Raw genomic sequence first — 14,658 nt, 5'->3', positions numbered from 1 at the left:
GATGATAAGCCATTATCAAATAGCCCCCTATTGTTATGTGTGTTGTTTTTCATCTTTAACTGTTACACAAAATGATCATAAAGAAAACCTTATGAAAATATTGTTTGGCACATATGAAAGTGTATGTTCAGGTTAAATTTCTAGAGATAGCATTGCTAGGTATAGGATAAGACCACACATAATGCTATTAGAGTTTTCAAAATCCTCTTCCGGAGAGTATGTGCCATTGCTATTCTTTAGTAGGAGAAAATTTAAAACAAAATGTAAAAAATGTTTAAAATATTAATGTGATTTAATGATATTCAGTCCTTTAAATTATCAATAGTAAAATTCATTCATTAATATTACAGGAAAATAATATGGATCTATTTCACATGCCAAAAACATATATGAAGACATATATGTTTATGTACTTGTAATATATTTATAGATAATCCAGCACTTATATGATCATTTTAACATACTAAAACCAAAGTGGAGGAAAAAAAAAACTTTCAAAAGTATATAAAATAATACACTCACACCAAGTATTTTTTACATTTTTATGAATTACATAAATTCTTTTTAGTTTTGTATTTTATGACGTATGATTGTATCATATTACTGATACTCCTGCAAAGAAAAGTTAATCTTTTCAGACTCATTTAGGGTCGGTAGCATCTTTTTGATAAATTAAAAAAAAAAAAAAAAAAAAAACACTTCGGCTGGGCACGGTGGCTCATGCCTGTAATCCCAGCACTTTGGGAGGTTGAGGCGGGTGGATCATGAGGTCAGGAGATTAGCCATCCTGGCTAACACCGTGAAACCCCGTTTCTACTAAAAATATGAAAAAATTAGCCTGGCATGGTGGCGGGTGCCTGTGGTCCCAGCTACTCGGGAGGTTGAGGCAGGAGAATGGCGCGAACCTGGGAGGCGGAGCTTGCTGTGAGCTGAGATCGCGCCACAGCACTCCAGGCTGGGCGACAGAGCAAGATTCGGTTCCAAAACAAACAAACAAACAAACAAAAAACACTTCTAGGTAACATTTTTGGAACAACATTGCTTCTTTCTTTCTTTTTTTTTTTTTGGAGACAGAGTCTTGCTCTGTCGCCCAGCATGGAGTGCCACAATCTTGGCTCACTGCAACCTCTGCCTCTCGGGTTCAAGCTATTCCCCTGCCTCAGCTTCCTGAATAGATGGAATTACAGTTGTCCGCAACAATGCCTGGCTAATTTTTATAGTTTTAGTAGAGAAGGGATTTCACCATGTTAGCCAGGCTGGTCTTGAACTCCTGACTTCAGGTGATCTGCCCACCTTGGCCACCAAAGTGCTGTGATTAAAGGCGTGAGTCACTGCGCCCGGCTCTAAGTATTTCTTATAACCCCCAAAACTTAAAAACATAATACTTTTCATTCTATATTAGCACTTTCTTAGGCTTATGAATAATTCATTCATATTTAGGGTATACTTTTCCAATACAACAAAATGCTAAACCTGTTTAACTACTTTTCTCGCTGAAAGTTACTCTACATTAGACCACACTTTAAATAAATATCCTCTTATGTGATAGTTTAAATTCAAATATATAAATCCATTTATAACCACAAAACTTATAAAATAATGGCAAACCTGAAATAATTCTGGTATGTATAGAACTTTGATTCTTTAACTACTCTGAAATGCAAATGACATTCTTTTTGGTATAAATTTTCTCTATAATAGATCAACTTTATAAATTTAAAATCCTAATTACCGTCTTAACAATGTGGCGTCAAAAAAGAGGAAAATTTCCTGGGGTTCTTATTTTACAGAGCATAAAGTTAATGCTACACGTGGCTCTCTTTTAGGAAACTTTCTAATGTAATATTCTGAAAATCCCTGTTCTTTTGTTGTTATTAAGCCAAACATTTATGGATTTTTTTTTCCCTTTATCTCTCTGTGGCTTTTTACAAGTTAAAAATCCCTTTACAGTTTTATTTTGAAACACTATTAATATAAACATTTCAATGACTTTTTTCCTCTCAAATCAATATTAGTTATTTCACTGGCAAAAGGTAGAAGCTAGCTATTCTCAAATCCCAAAGCATGGATCAGGTGGCTGAAAAACATTTTGATGGACAAAGACCACTATGAGGACTAATGCTCTTGGTACATATTATCCATTTTTGTGCATCTAAATCAAGTACAAGTAGAGTTGTCAAAGGGAATAGCAGATCTCATGAGAAAATTGAGGGAAAAATTAAGTAACTTAACGAAATCTGATAGCCTAGTGAAACAAAAGCTCAACCAAGACAAAACAGAAAAGTCATGAGCTAGTGTACTGTGAAAACCAAAATACAATCATCTATGTTACGGAAAAAAATGTTATCATTATTTCATTAGAAGGTATATGGGTTTATGATTTCCGCGAGTAAAGAATTAGTGTTTTTGAGAGTTAATTTGATTACTACCTTAAAAAGAAATTATCTTTATATTAATATGTACCAAGTATAATAAAATGGACAGCAAATATTCCTAGCTAACAGTTATATAAATTCAATTTAATCATATTAAAATTCAAATAATCATTTTAAACATTGTGTTAATGTAAGATATGATACTCAGTAATTCTTATTATATACACAGAAAAATTAAAGAATGCATCTAATTCTAACTTCTATGATGGGAATAATACATCAAACAAAAGCAAACTTTTTTTTTTTTTACCTATGTCTTATTTGTGTGTGTGTGTATACATGTGCATGCGTGTGTGTATTAATACATAACATTTTGGTGTGTGCATATGTACAGATATATATTTCATTGACATATTGCAAGGAGATACATTTCAAGGATATAAGATATATTCCAAGAATATATATATATTTCAAATCTATGTCAAGGATATATATATATATATTTTTTTCAAGGACATTTATGTATGCCAATATATGTACATATACATCATGTATGTATATAGGTATGTCATATGTGTGTGTATATGTATATATATAAAATAAAGATACATTTCCTTTTGCAAATTTTTCCTGACTGTAGACCACATCAAAGGAAAGCAATGTTTTTGATAGAAATAAATTAATAGAAGTCCACAAAAATTTACTTCAAAAAAGCACCTGAACAAAGTCATAGAACTTAACTTCATACAAATTATAATAATTAGCAGCAATTGATTGATGCATTGTAAATAGACAATGAGAGATACTTCAAGCTTATACTTGGTGTTTCCTTCCAAGGGGTGGTAAAAACTCTTTCTGAAAGGACTTCTTTTTTTTTTCTTTTTCTTTTCTTTTTTTTTTTTTTTTTGAGACGGAGTGTCTCTCTCTGTCTTGCAGGCTGGAGTGCAGTGGCGCGATCTCGGCTCACTGCAAGCTCCACTTCCCCTGTCTCACACCATTCTCCTGCCTCAGCCTTCCGAGTAGCTGGGACTACAGGCGTGCACCACCTACGCCAGCTAATTTTTTTTTTTTTTTTTTTTTTTTAATTTTTAGTAGAGACGGGGTTTCACCGTGTCAGCCAGGATGGCCTCGATCTCCTGACCTCGTAATCTGCCCGCCTGGGACTCCCAAAGTGCTGGGATTATAGGCGTGAGCTACCGCACCTGGCCAGGACTTATTATATAATGCTACTTAGTACACTAGATATTCTAAAAAACTCCTAAGGCTGTCTAGGAAAAATATTAGAAAGATTTGAAGTTAAACTTAGATTTCCTATAAAGGTAGCAATCTATGAATTGGAAGTAGAAGTGGACAGAGAGAAATTTTTCATTCAACAAATACATATTTTTCTTCTCTTTTATCAACACTACCACAACATAATTTTCAGAAAATATGATATTTATTATTACTATTTTAAACTATATAAAACCTCCTGGGTGTGTACTCTTTTCAAATTTTCTTAAGTTAACATGATTTTTAACTGACAAATTGTATACATTAATGGCATACAATGTGATATTTTGATACTGATCTATGTATACAATGTAGAATGATTAAATCAAACACATTAACACATCAGCCATCACATTACTTGTCCTTTTTGTGTAGTGAGACATTTGAAATTTAGTTATTTTGAAATACATAATACATTATCATTAATTATAGTCACCCTGCTGTGCAGATCATCTCAAAACTTATTTCTTCTGCAACTCAAGCTTTACAACCTTGGACCAGCAACAACTCATTCTCTTCCCATCCTCGTGTGCAGTTTCATCTTAATGAATATTTTTATAATTACAAGAACTTTCATAGATGACATCTAGCTTTGCTGTTTTCCTCATAAGGATCTCAACCACATATTCTCTTAACAAAAGGGCTGTCGGTTCACTGATACTAATTCTATGTAGTCACTGCAGAATTAAAGACCTGGCATCAGTCCAGGGGGATCTGGCTCCTAAGCAAATATTCATGACTTTAAAAAGAATTACTCAGTGCAACACTATGAAAACAACTGCATGTTGGCACTTACATTTAGAAATTACTAGTTGTCTATGCTGATTTGAGTTTAATACTTCATTCTAAAAGGCATAACACAGTAATTTTTAAATACTTGTTAGATATAAAAGAAGTAATATAGAAAAATAGTATATAGCAATATCCACACCTGTATGTTTTGTGAATAAAACAATGCATATTAATTTGTTATACATTTTTAGAATTATAAAAAAAATAGCAGCTTTTAATTTTTTTTCCACCAAGTAATCATTGAGTGCTTTCTATATTTGTTTAGTTTAACCAGCACACCTCTGATAAATGGGATATGCTGATATACAATGAAGTCTAATTATATATTTAAAGCATAGAAATCCAACTCTATCTGCTCTGGAAGAATACTGTTCAGGGAAAAAAAGAGGGTAGGGTGAATGTAAGTAACAAACAGAAAGAGGAGAAGCAAATGTAATTAATACAGTGTGGTTGATTTCACCCAGATTTCTTCTCAGTGCTTATGCTAGGTGAGCATGATACAGAAGAGTTGAGTCGGCTGTTCCCTCAGGTAGACCGTATTCCTCTAGTGTGAGTCTCTTGATGTATGGAGCCTGAATCTAGGTTTTATGATCTAGAATATAATTTTTATGCTGCATGACGTCTAAATGAAGCTATTCTTATCTAGGGCTCCAGCAACGACAAAGTGCTTAGTTCTTACTGACTGAAGGGACATCAAGGAATATTCAAGAAGCACATCACAAAGGAATTTTTGATTACACACGATTTTCACCTCACCTTCTTTAAGTCTCAAATCTCAAACTCAGATCTCCCTATCGCCCTATTCAAAATTTCTGATCATAGTTTTGACCCTCCCACTATACACTTAGAATTATTCTTTCTCTGTGCTATTTTTATTTTTTACATTGCTTTCAGCACCTTTGAATGCATTATATAATTTGCTTATTTACTTAGCTTATTGATTTTTAAGTATGCCCTCACCAATTGCAAGCTCCGTGCAGGAATATTTTTTTGTTTGGTTAAAGGATATATTCCAAGGACCTAAAATGGAGCCTGGCTGCTAGAGGGGACTTAGTCATATTTTTTGAATGAAAGCATGAATAAATTTTCAAAGTGATGCCCTTGGAACATTACCACTGGATAAGATGTGACTCCATTAAATGTTAATAAGCACTCGTGGCAGATAATCATGTTTTTAAACATGATAGGTGTTTTTAAACAATGTTCTTATCTAAAAGTTATCTTTAATGTAATGGGAAAAAAAATATAGTCCATAAGGAAATCTGGAATATATAACTCAATTTTTAAAACTAAATGTTTTTTAATTTGTAAAAATAAACAGAATTATCTGAGATAAGTAAATATAAATACATGAAGCATGTGGGGGGAGTCACTTTTTTCTAATAAATGCCAGAGCACATTCATACATGATCAGGGGAAGTACTGAATTTAAGAAGATAGAAGTAATAAATAAAAGCAGAAGATAAATTTTAATAAACTACAGTATATTAGCAGCACGATGAGAAAGCCTAATTGATAGTTATTCAATTCTTAGAATGGGGCTTAATCCATAGGCAGACATAATATATAAGCACAGCACAAAAAACACTTCTGCTCTATCTAATAAAACAATTACAGTAAAAACTAATCATTCTTATTCCTAACATGAATACAGCATGATGAACTATTTTCATATTTTTTAGGACTGTGTGCAAACTAACTGCACCAGGAGCACCACCAAAATTAAATCTGAGAAAAGTACCAGGGATTGTGAAATACACAGATAATTGCATTGAAAAGTTTTTCAAAGTGTACATTCATGATGAAAATAATATTATTTTCCTCATGTATAAGTAGAAAACTGTATTTATAAAGCAAATCTCATCATTTGGAAAGTGTGTTAAAATATTTGTAAAAACAAACAGTGGTATGAGCATCCATTAATAAACTGATTTATGCTTTATTCATACATGACTGAGACAAAATATGTGATACCACAGTTCAGTCCATTTTCTGTAGCCAAATTGAAACCTCTAATGATATTTAAACTAACAATAATTAATAATTTAATATTTAATGAAATACCTGATAACGTCAGAAGTCTTAAAGAAAACACTGCGAGTTCAAGCCTAAAAACGGTTTCTTATTAAATATAAGTGTAAATCACATGCTAATGAAAGGAAGAAACTGCTTTATTTAAAACTTTAGTGCATTTGTGGCTCAGAGAAATTTTTAAATCCTGTGAATATTCTGTGTCAATTTCAGGCATTATCTGAAAAAGAAAACTTACACTTAAAGTCACGTTTTCAAAAACAACCTTCTTCAGGACATAAAATGGAAGTTAAAAAAAAGCTGTCCATAAAGATGTCAAATTAATGAAAGTATCTGAATTTCTCACTGTCAGAAAATAAGATCCTTAGAATATCTTGATTATTCACTCTCAAATATTGTAATCAAAACGCTATTTGTAGTAGTTCAAGCTATAAAATATTTACAGACAGCATATATACTATATTGAAACATCTGTTTATACATTTGATGTAATTAGATAAAAAACTTCCCTACCCTTCAATGTAATCTTGGAATGGGCAGCAATGCTACTTGACTACATCTATTCATCTTCTATCCTGTTTTAATAACACAGTGACACCTAAGAAATTATTCTTTGATCTTTCAATAAACTAAGCCTGTGCAGACAGAGGAACGTGGAAGAGGTTAAATTGACATTGATTATTTAAGACACATTCATCATTTATTTAACCATCTCCCTCATCACAAAAACTATGGTGTTTATAGGCCTGTGCTGAGACACTCTGAAATTTTTTTTTTTTTAAGTCTTGCCACGTGCATTAAAAGTCAGAGCACATTGTAAACTAACATTAGTTTCATGCCTCCTGACAAATCTGGTCCAGGATAAAAGTAGTTTATTGTACAAATCTTTAAACTTATTCATGGCAGTGAATTTTTAATAGATTTTATTATAATTAATGTTTTCTGGGGATTCTATTTCTTATCTTAAGCAAAATGTATAGCAAGAGTTATTTTCCCAAGGAAATTATATTAATGATAACATGTAGTATCATATATTCTGATGCTCATACCAATAAAATATGGTCCATAATAATCTGTAAAGAACAATTTGTGGCTAATGCTGGCAGCTTTAAGAAGAAAACAAAAGAGTATAAGAAACATCCATAATGTACAAGATTTCCACGAGATATTTCTTGTTTTTGAATAAACACAATTTGCAAGTTATAAATAGATACATGTGTGTATACAATATTTTTGAAAGTTAAAATAAGGTGAAACTATATTTCCTGAGGGTGAAACAGAACAAAACACCATAAATTGAAGAATAAATGATTACTATTGCATATAAAATATTTTAAAAATTACAAATAAATATTCAAAATATATCCTGGTCATGGGAGAAATTGTACTATTTATGAATCATATATTTCCAGTTATGTAATTCATCATACTGCAAGTGTTTTACTTATTTTTGATTTAAGTATTTCCATCCCCAGTTTTTCACATGCAAGTTGCCCTAAAGTTTAGTATTACAGTTACATCTAGTTACTTTCATAAGTTTTTAGATGCATATTTTAGAAATTTAATTTGTTCATACGAAGGGGATTCTTTAGAGATTCATTGTCAAAAAAGTATTATTCTTTAACCTTAATTCAGTACAGTAAGATGCATTAAACGATCACTATAACATATGAAACAAGCTAGGAACAATGAAGATTTAATGAGGATTAACAATTACCATGGCTTCGTTTTAAATTTTTATTTTCATGCTTAGAGAACTAAATGGCTTTGATATAAGAAATATTGTAGAAATTAGTAAATTATGAGGCATGAATAGGGAAATACATAAGAGGCTGCTGGTAACTATGGTGCTAGAATAACTATCCACAGATTAGTCATTTCCCCAGAGGTGTCGTTCATTCCTCAGTAACCAATTCTCACAAGCAATTACTAATAGTGTCACATAAAATTGATGGTGTTACATAAAAGTCTTACATTTTATATTTATATTGTCATTTAAAAAGTTAGAATTCTATTTCTCAAACATTGCTTCTTTAAATTGAATAAAATTGAAAATTTTAATCCAAATGTATATTTGTTTTCCCTTTTCTGAACACATTACTTTAAATAAAAGACTAGACTCCCAACAAAGGTCATGTAGTAGTAAAATGTGACTTCGTTTTTCTGAAATTCAGTTAGCTTATTTAAAAATTTTGGGCCTCGAAGTAAGTGGATTCTAATTTAACTTGTAGTCCCTGTGTTGTATGATGTTATATTGGAATAAGATTTAATGAAAATTATGATCTTATTACTCATACTTAACTAATTCTCTGTCTTGTAGATTTATAGATACAAACATTGTTATTTGTAAAACATGTATTGGGTTTATATCCTAAGGACTAGCATATAAATATTTTTATTAAAAAATTTTTAGGCAGGGGGTGGTGGCTCACGCCTGTAATCCCAGAACTTTTGGAGGCTGAGGTGTGTGGATCATTTGAGGTAAGGAGTTCGAGACTAACCTGATCTACATGATGAAACCCTGTCTCTACTGAAAATACAAACATTAGCTAGCAGTGGTGGTGGGTGCTTGGAATCCCAGTTACTTGGGATGGTGAGGCAGGAGAATCGCTTGAACCCAGGAGACAGAGGTTGCAGTGAGCCGAGATCGCGCCACTGCACTCCAGCCTGGGCAACAGAGTGAGACTCTGTCTCAAATAACAAGCAAACAAACAAAAAAAAACAAGTTTTAAGACAGGAAAAAATTCCCCACAAAAGACCAATATTGAATTACTTGTGGTAAATCCTCTTTAAGTACCATAAAGTTATTTCTTTTTAAAATTAGAAATTAACATGTTAAATAATATACAACACTGCTAGAAGAATTTCAGTCACAAAATTGAGATCTAGAATTTAGATATCTAGAATAAATATATCTTAAAATAAGTGTAATACAATAATTTTTAATTCATAGCTTTTAGTGTTCTTTTTAATTTAAAAAATGAGGTGTATAAACACTTGAAAACAATTTGTACAGTAATTCAAAGCTTTGGTTTATTTCCTAAAAGAGAATAGTAGTTTTACATTAAATAATATAGTTTGCACGGCAACACAAAAGTAGCATCCAAGTTTGTTATTTAATATAATGAGAACACGCAGATAAACATATAGTTTATCATTATTCATCATCATAAAACTTAAAATTATCTCTATTTTATTTCTAGTTATCAGCAAAGTGCTAAAAATAATAATAAATATTTCTAAATAGAAGAGGGGGTCATCATACATGTTAGCTACAAGATCAAATTACTTTCTTCATTTTTTCATCAAGAGGAAGTTTAAAGTCATGAACTTAGTCAAAATGAAAATTTCTTAACTGTGTTTAAGAAAAAAATGGGTATTTATATCAATGTTTTCCCAAATAATCCAATGTTACTAGATGTAATACTGTATTAAAACATGTTTTACAATCCTGTTTTGACAGTTCAACAAGTATTTCGCACTAATAGAAAAACACTTTCCATTAAATTACTTTCTGCTGCCTGCACTGAAGCCCAAGGACTAAAAAAAAAATTTAAATTTTTCTTCAAAGTTGTTTTTGCTTTTACGTGTCTGCATATAAAAATGATGTGCTTCATCTTTGGTGATTACAAACATAGTAACTTTATTAAACTGTTAATAAATAAATATTTTCTTAAAAATAAATTGCCCTAGTTTTCTAATGCATATCTTCTACATGTCTGCAAATTCACTAATTCAAAAGACTGTAACAAAATTGTTGGTTTAAAAAAATTGATAAGACATTGGTATGCTAGTTGGTGCCTGTAATTATCTTTTTTAGTTCCAGAAGGTAATTGGGGATTGTTTAAGAGCAAAAGATGAATGGTGCACCGCTAAATCCTGTTAAATCAATGCATGGACACAGCAGCCGCAGAGGTAAATAAACTGTGGAGGTCTGAATACCAATAACGAAGATAAAAATGATTTTACAGAGCTACTTACATCATATCCTAGTAGTTCAGTCTGTGTGGATTTATCTACTCTTGAAGCAAAAGCCTTCTGTAAATGCCGAACTTTTCCCTGCAAAATGAAAAAAGAAAGAAAAAAACAACATATTGTTGGTGAGGTGTGTACTTCTATACTAACATTCTCCACTTATTAAAATTTGATTAGTGTATAATTCATGTTCTTCTCTGTGCATACGCTTTGCTCTGTCAGTGCTCTTAAAATTAGCTTAAACATTTAGAGCTTTAATTTTTAGGTCACAACTGTCCCACCTGAAGCATCTTTTCTTCTACTCTAGGTGTCACTGAGTTAGAACCACAGTTCAACAGTAGAGTCACAATGTGCTTAAATCCAAGACAAAATGCCTATGCTTTGTTTCCTGTTATCTTTTTAAAATAACTTAGTCACTATTATTTTGCTGATCCAGTTTCAGAGCATTTAGATTTGAAACAAAAAAAATATTCTTAATAAATGACCCAATGGATTCCATTCATTTTGTTTTAATTTTGTTATGCTTCTTCTTTCCAAAAACCTCTACGCATTTAGGAATGTCTACTTCAAGAGACTGACACTAATCCAACCCTGTGATAACTAGGGAAGGGAAGTAATAAATGAAGGAGGTTGGGATTTCATATTTCAAATGAAAAACTACGATTTCTGAGTAAACTAATTTGACTGTGCTTCTTTCTGGGACCTTCCCTTCTCATTCCTGAATGTGTCACTTAAAATGAGATCTTGAGTTTAATTATTACGTGATGTATTTACTAAGTGCCTCTCACAGCTGAGAGTGTTGTCCTCACATGATCACATTTTATCTTCAAATATTTACTATAAATGCCACTCGTGTTAAATAAAAGCCATACAGTTTAGGAAGTTTAAGTAACTTCAGACAGTTTTCAAAGAAATTTGTGGGATTCCATGAGATTGTGTTTTCCACTTGCTTTAAAGCAGAAGGCCTATCATTTTCTTTTCTTTTGAAAATGATAAAGGACTGTGATTTAATTTTTCCTTCCCCAGGATTGAAAATAGTTATCAAGAACCTCACTCTCAAGAATTCCAGTTACACAAAACTCTTCCATCCTCACCTCCCTTCCTGTTCCCTCTCCTTCCCTCTCCTCCTTTTCCCCTACCTCCCTATTCCCTCACACTTTCCTTCATTGCTGCTTGGTATTTTTAAGATTATCTGAGATGTTTATCAAAGTACGTACATAATTTAGGTAAATATAATTTAGTTTAACTTACTGAAATATAGAAAAGAAATATTTTATGTTTTACTCATGTCTCATCACTTCTGACTTCCCTAATCACAAAACATCTAGTTCTGCTAGTCAGAGAAAAATCTGAAGATTAGATCATGCATGAAGATGTTACATGACTGAGGCAGAAGTTTTTAATTATTTGAAAAAGATAAGTAGAAATGTGGCTGCATTTTCCAAACCAAATATCAAATGAGAAAAAACAAATTGTATTTATCTAGACATATTGATTGGGATGAAGAAAAGAACAGGGAGAGGTAGTAATAGGTAAAGGAGCAATAATATTGTCCATCATTGAAAAGTTGTTTAGGAAAGTTTGATTATCTACTTTTGAGATAGATTGGAATCATAAGTATGTGAAAAGTAAATTTTGTTGCAAATCTGTAATTATATAAACTTCTGTGTATAAATTAGAGTCTATGCACTCAATGTATAGAGCAGGGGAAAATAGCTGCCAAATGCTTCCATTATGCCACAGCTCACATTTCTATTTCAAGGGCTTTCATCCTGAGGATAGGAGTTGGACAGTGTTGGTAACTTCTGGATTACTGGTCTGAGTTATAAGACTTAGAAAATTCAAATAATGATAAATAAAGTTCCAAACAACTTTATTAACCAATATACTAACCAAAACAAGAGCAAACAAATGAAGAAAAACTTCAAATAACAGTTATCTTTGGAAATTAAACAAAACACAGACGTTTCCCGGTAATGTTATTGTCACTCCCTCTTGTAGGCATTAATTACAACAAATGATGTATTTGCATTGTTTATTATGGTATGCACATGTGTGCCATACTCAAATGTAGAGAATAAAATCTAAGTTTCCTATAGACTTAGGTACAAATAATTAAGAATTAAATATTTCTAGCATAATTGAAGGCTGTAAACATACAAAAGTTTATGACAAATGTCTGTCACATACAGTTAGAAGATTAAAGAAAGAATATATAGCTTTCAGGAGATGATTCTTGATGGAGCTCTTGCATTTCTAAATGGTAGATGGAAATTTATAGATTGATAAATTTAATATGTATAAAAAGAGTTTTATAGATAATTAAACAGAAAATGTACCACAAAAGTAGCTATTACTAGAGGGTAGAATTGCAGATAGTTTTGATTTCTTATGCAATAAATCTATATTAATTTCATAAATATATATATTTTATCAGAAATATAGAAATAAAGTATCATCATGTATTTTCAATTTCACATTGATTTGATATAATGATTAATTTTTTTGTTTTGTTTTTTGAGATGGAGTCTGGCTCTGTCACCCAGGCTGGAGTGCAGTGGTGTGATCTGGGCTCACGGCAAGCTCCGCCTTCCGGGTTCACGCCATTCTCTTGCTTCAGCCTCCCAAGTAGCTGGGACTACAGGTGCCCACCACCATGCCTGGCAATTTTTTTTTGTACTTTTAGTAGAGACAGGGTTTCACCGTGTTAGCCAGGATGGTCTTGATCTCCTGACCTTGTGATCCACCTGCCTCAGCCTCCCAAAGTGCCGGGATTACAGGAGTGAGCCACCACGCCCGGCCAATGATTAAATTCTTGATTAAAATTATCTTCAGTTTATTTCAATATAGAGAAATTTCACCTTCATGATAGGAATATATTTGGATTTTATAATTTTTTATTAAATGCATATTATGGTAATTGCTTAGGGCGGAGGGAACACTAAGGGAAAAAAAGAAAATATATCCCTTTCTATGAAGACACTTCCAGTGTGAGTCAGAAAAATAAGACAATTAGCATTCTATAGGAAAAATATAGTCACCACGGAGAGAGCCAGAGGTGTGTGTGTATGGAAACGGTAGAAGCTACCGACATCCCAGCTAACATCAGAAAAACGAATTACTATTAGCCAATTTGAAGTGGAACTGAGTGATATGGAACCTAAGAAGGCAATAGTATTTGCAAATATTTAGAAGTCAGAGAGACCATGACAAAGATATGCATAAACAACTACTACTTCAAAATTGCCTAAAGGTAGTCAATTAAAGGAACAATGTGAGGAATGAGATTAGAGTGGTAACTCAAGTTTATGCCAGAAAGGATAGAATGCTATGTCAAAAGATTTGAGAGTCAGCTCAATTTTCAAAATCTGATTTTATAATTAAAGGCCATAAAATATTTTAACTAAATGAGGATGAAACTTATTTAAATACATCCTTCACTTTATATTGTACATACAAAGGGATATATATGTATGCATCCATACAGAAGGAAGCAATATGGAGAAGAGAAACTGTGGAAGTGTGCTGAGCTTTGACCACCAATGAATTTACACCATGTGATTTAAGGTGGCTCTCTTTCAGTATTCTCCCATGTAAGCAGACATTGTCATTTCTTCTTCTAACCTCTCTCAGAGGGATAATGAAGAATTAAAACAACTCAATTTGTAGTAGATAAATTTTATAAATAAATCTATGCCCCTGACAAAATACCCAATTGTCTTTAAGTTTCCTTTCCAAGCAATGACAAAATACACCCCTTATTTTTTTCACATTTATGATTAATAAAGCATGTGTGCTTAGAAAAAGCAAAAAGGGCTAGCATATTATGTAAAAAAGTAAAACTAAAATGAGATGAAAGTGACAGATTTTGTGATTTACATTTATTGTTAAATTTCCATGTAATCTGAGTCCTGAATATGTGTAGGTTTTGAGTTATATAATATTGCTATATGAATTAAAAATATGTTTTTCTTCTCTAAGTTTCCAATTTATTTCATCTGAGATTAAAGGTAATAAGTGACATTTGTATAATAAAAGTCAGTAACATAAATAAATATATATAAACCTAATAAAACATATAAACTTACTAAGGGTACTTAACTGTACTCACATTCCCTTTCCTTCTGTAAGCGTTACTACTTTAATTATTACTACTAATAATAGATGTCATTAGTAGAATGTAGGTTATATGCCAGGCACTGTATCAAGTAAT

General features: G+C 31.9%; 1 protein-coding gene across 10 annotated transcripts in view; it reads right to left on the bottom strand.

Annotated features, from left to right (window-relative positions):
• CCSER1 (coiled-coil serine rich protein 1) overlaps positions 1-14,658 on the bottom strand; it is a 1,446,943-nt gene that overhangs the window by 665,213 nt on the left and 767,072 nt on the right. For all 10 annotated transcript variants that reach the window (XM_078002679.1, XM_015138795.3, XM_078002685.1 and 7 more), the window contains one exon: positions 10,452-10,529. In XM_078002679.1, coding sequence (XP_077858805.1) covers positions 10,452-10,529 — 78 coding nt within the window. The remainder of the gene's footprint in view (positions 1-10,451; positions 10,530-14,658) is intronic.

Source organism: Macaca mulatta, chromosome 5 (assembly GCF_049350105.2).
Source record: "Macaca mulatta isolate MMU2019108-1 chromosome 5, T2T-MMU8v2.0, whole genome shotgun sequence".
Taxonomy (NCBI): domain Eukaryota; kingdom Metazoa; phylum Chordata; class Mammalia; order Primates; family Cercopithecidae; genus Macaca; species Macaca mulatta.
Note: the sequence above shows the minus strand (reverse complement) of the source record. Positions and strands in the feature narration are given on the sequence as shown.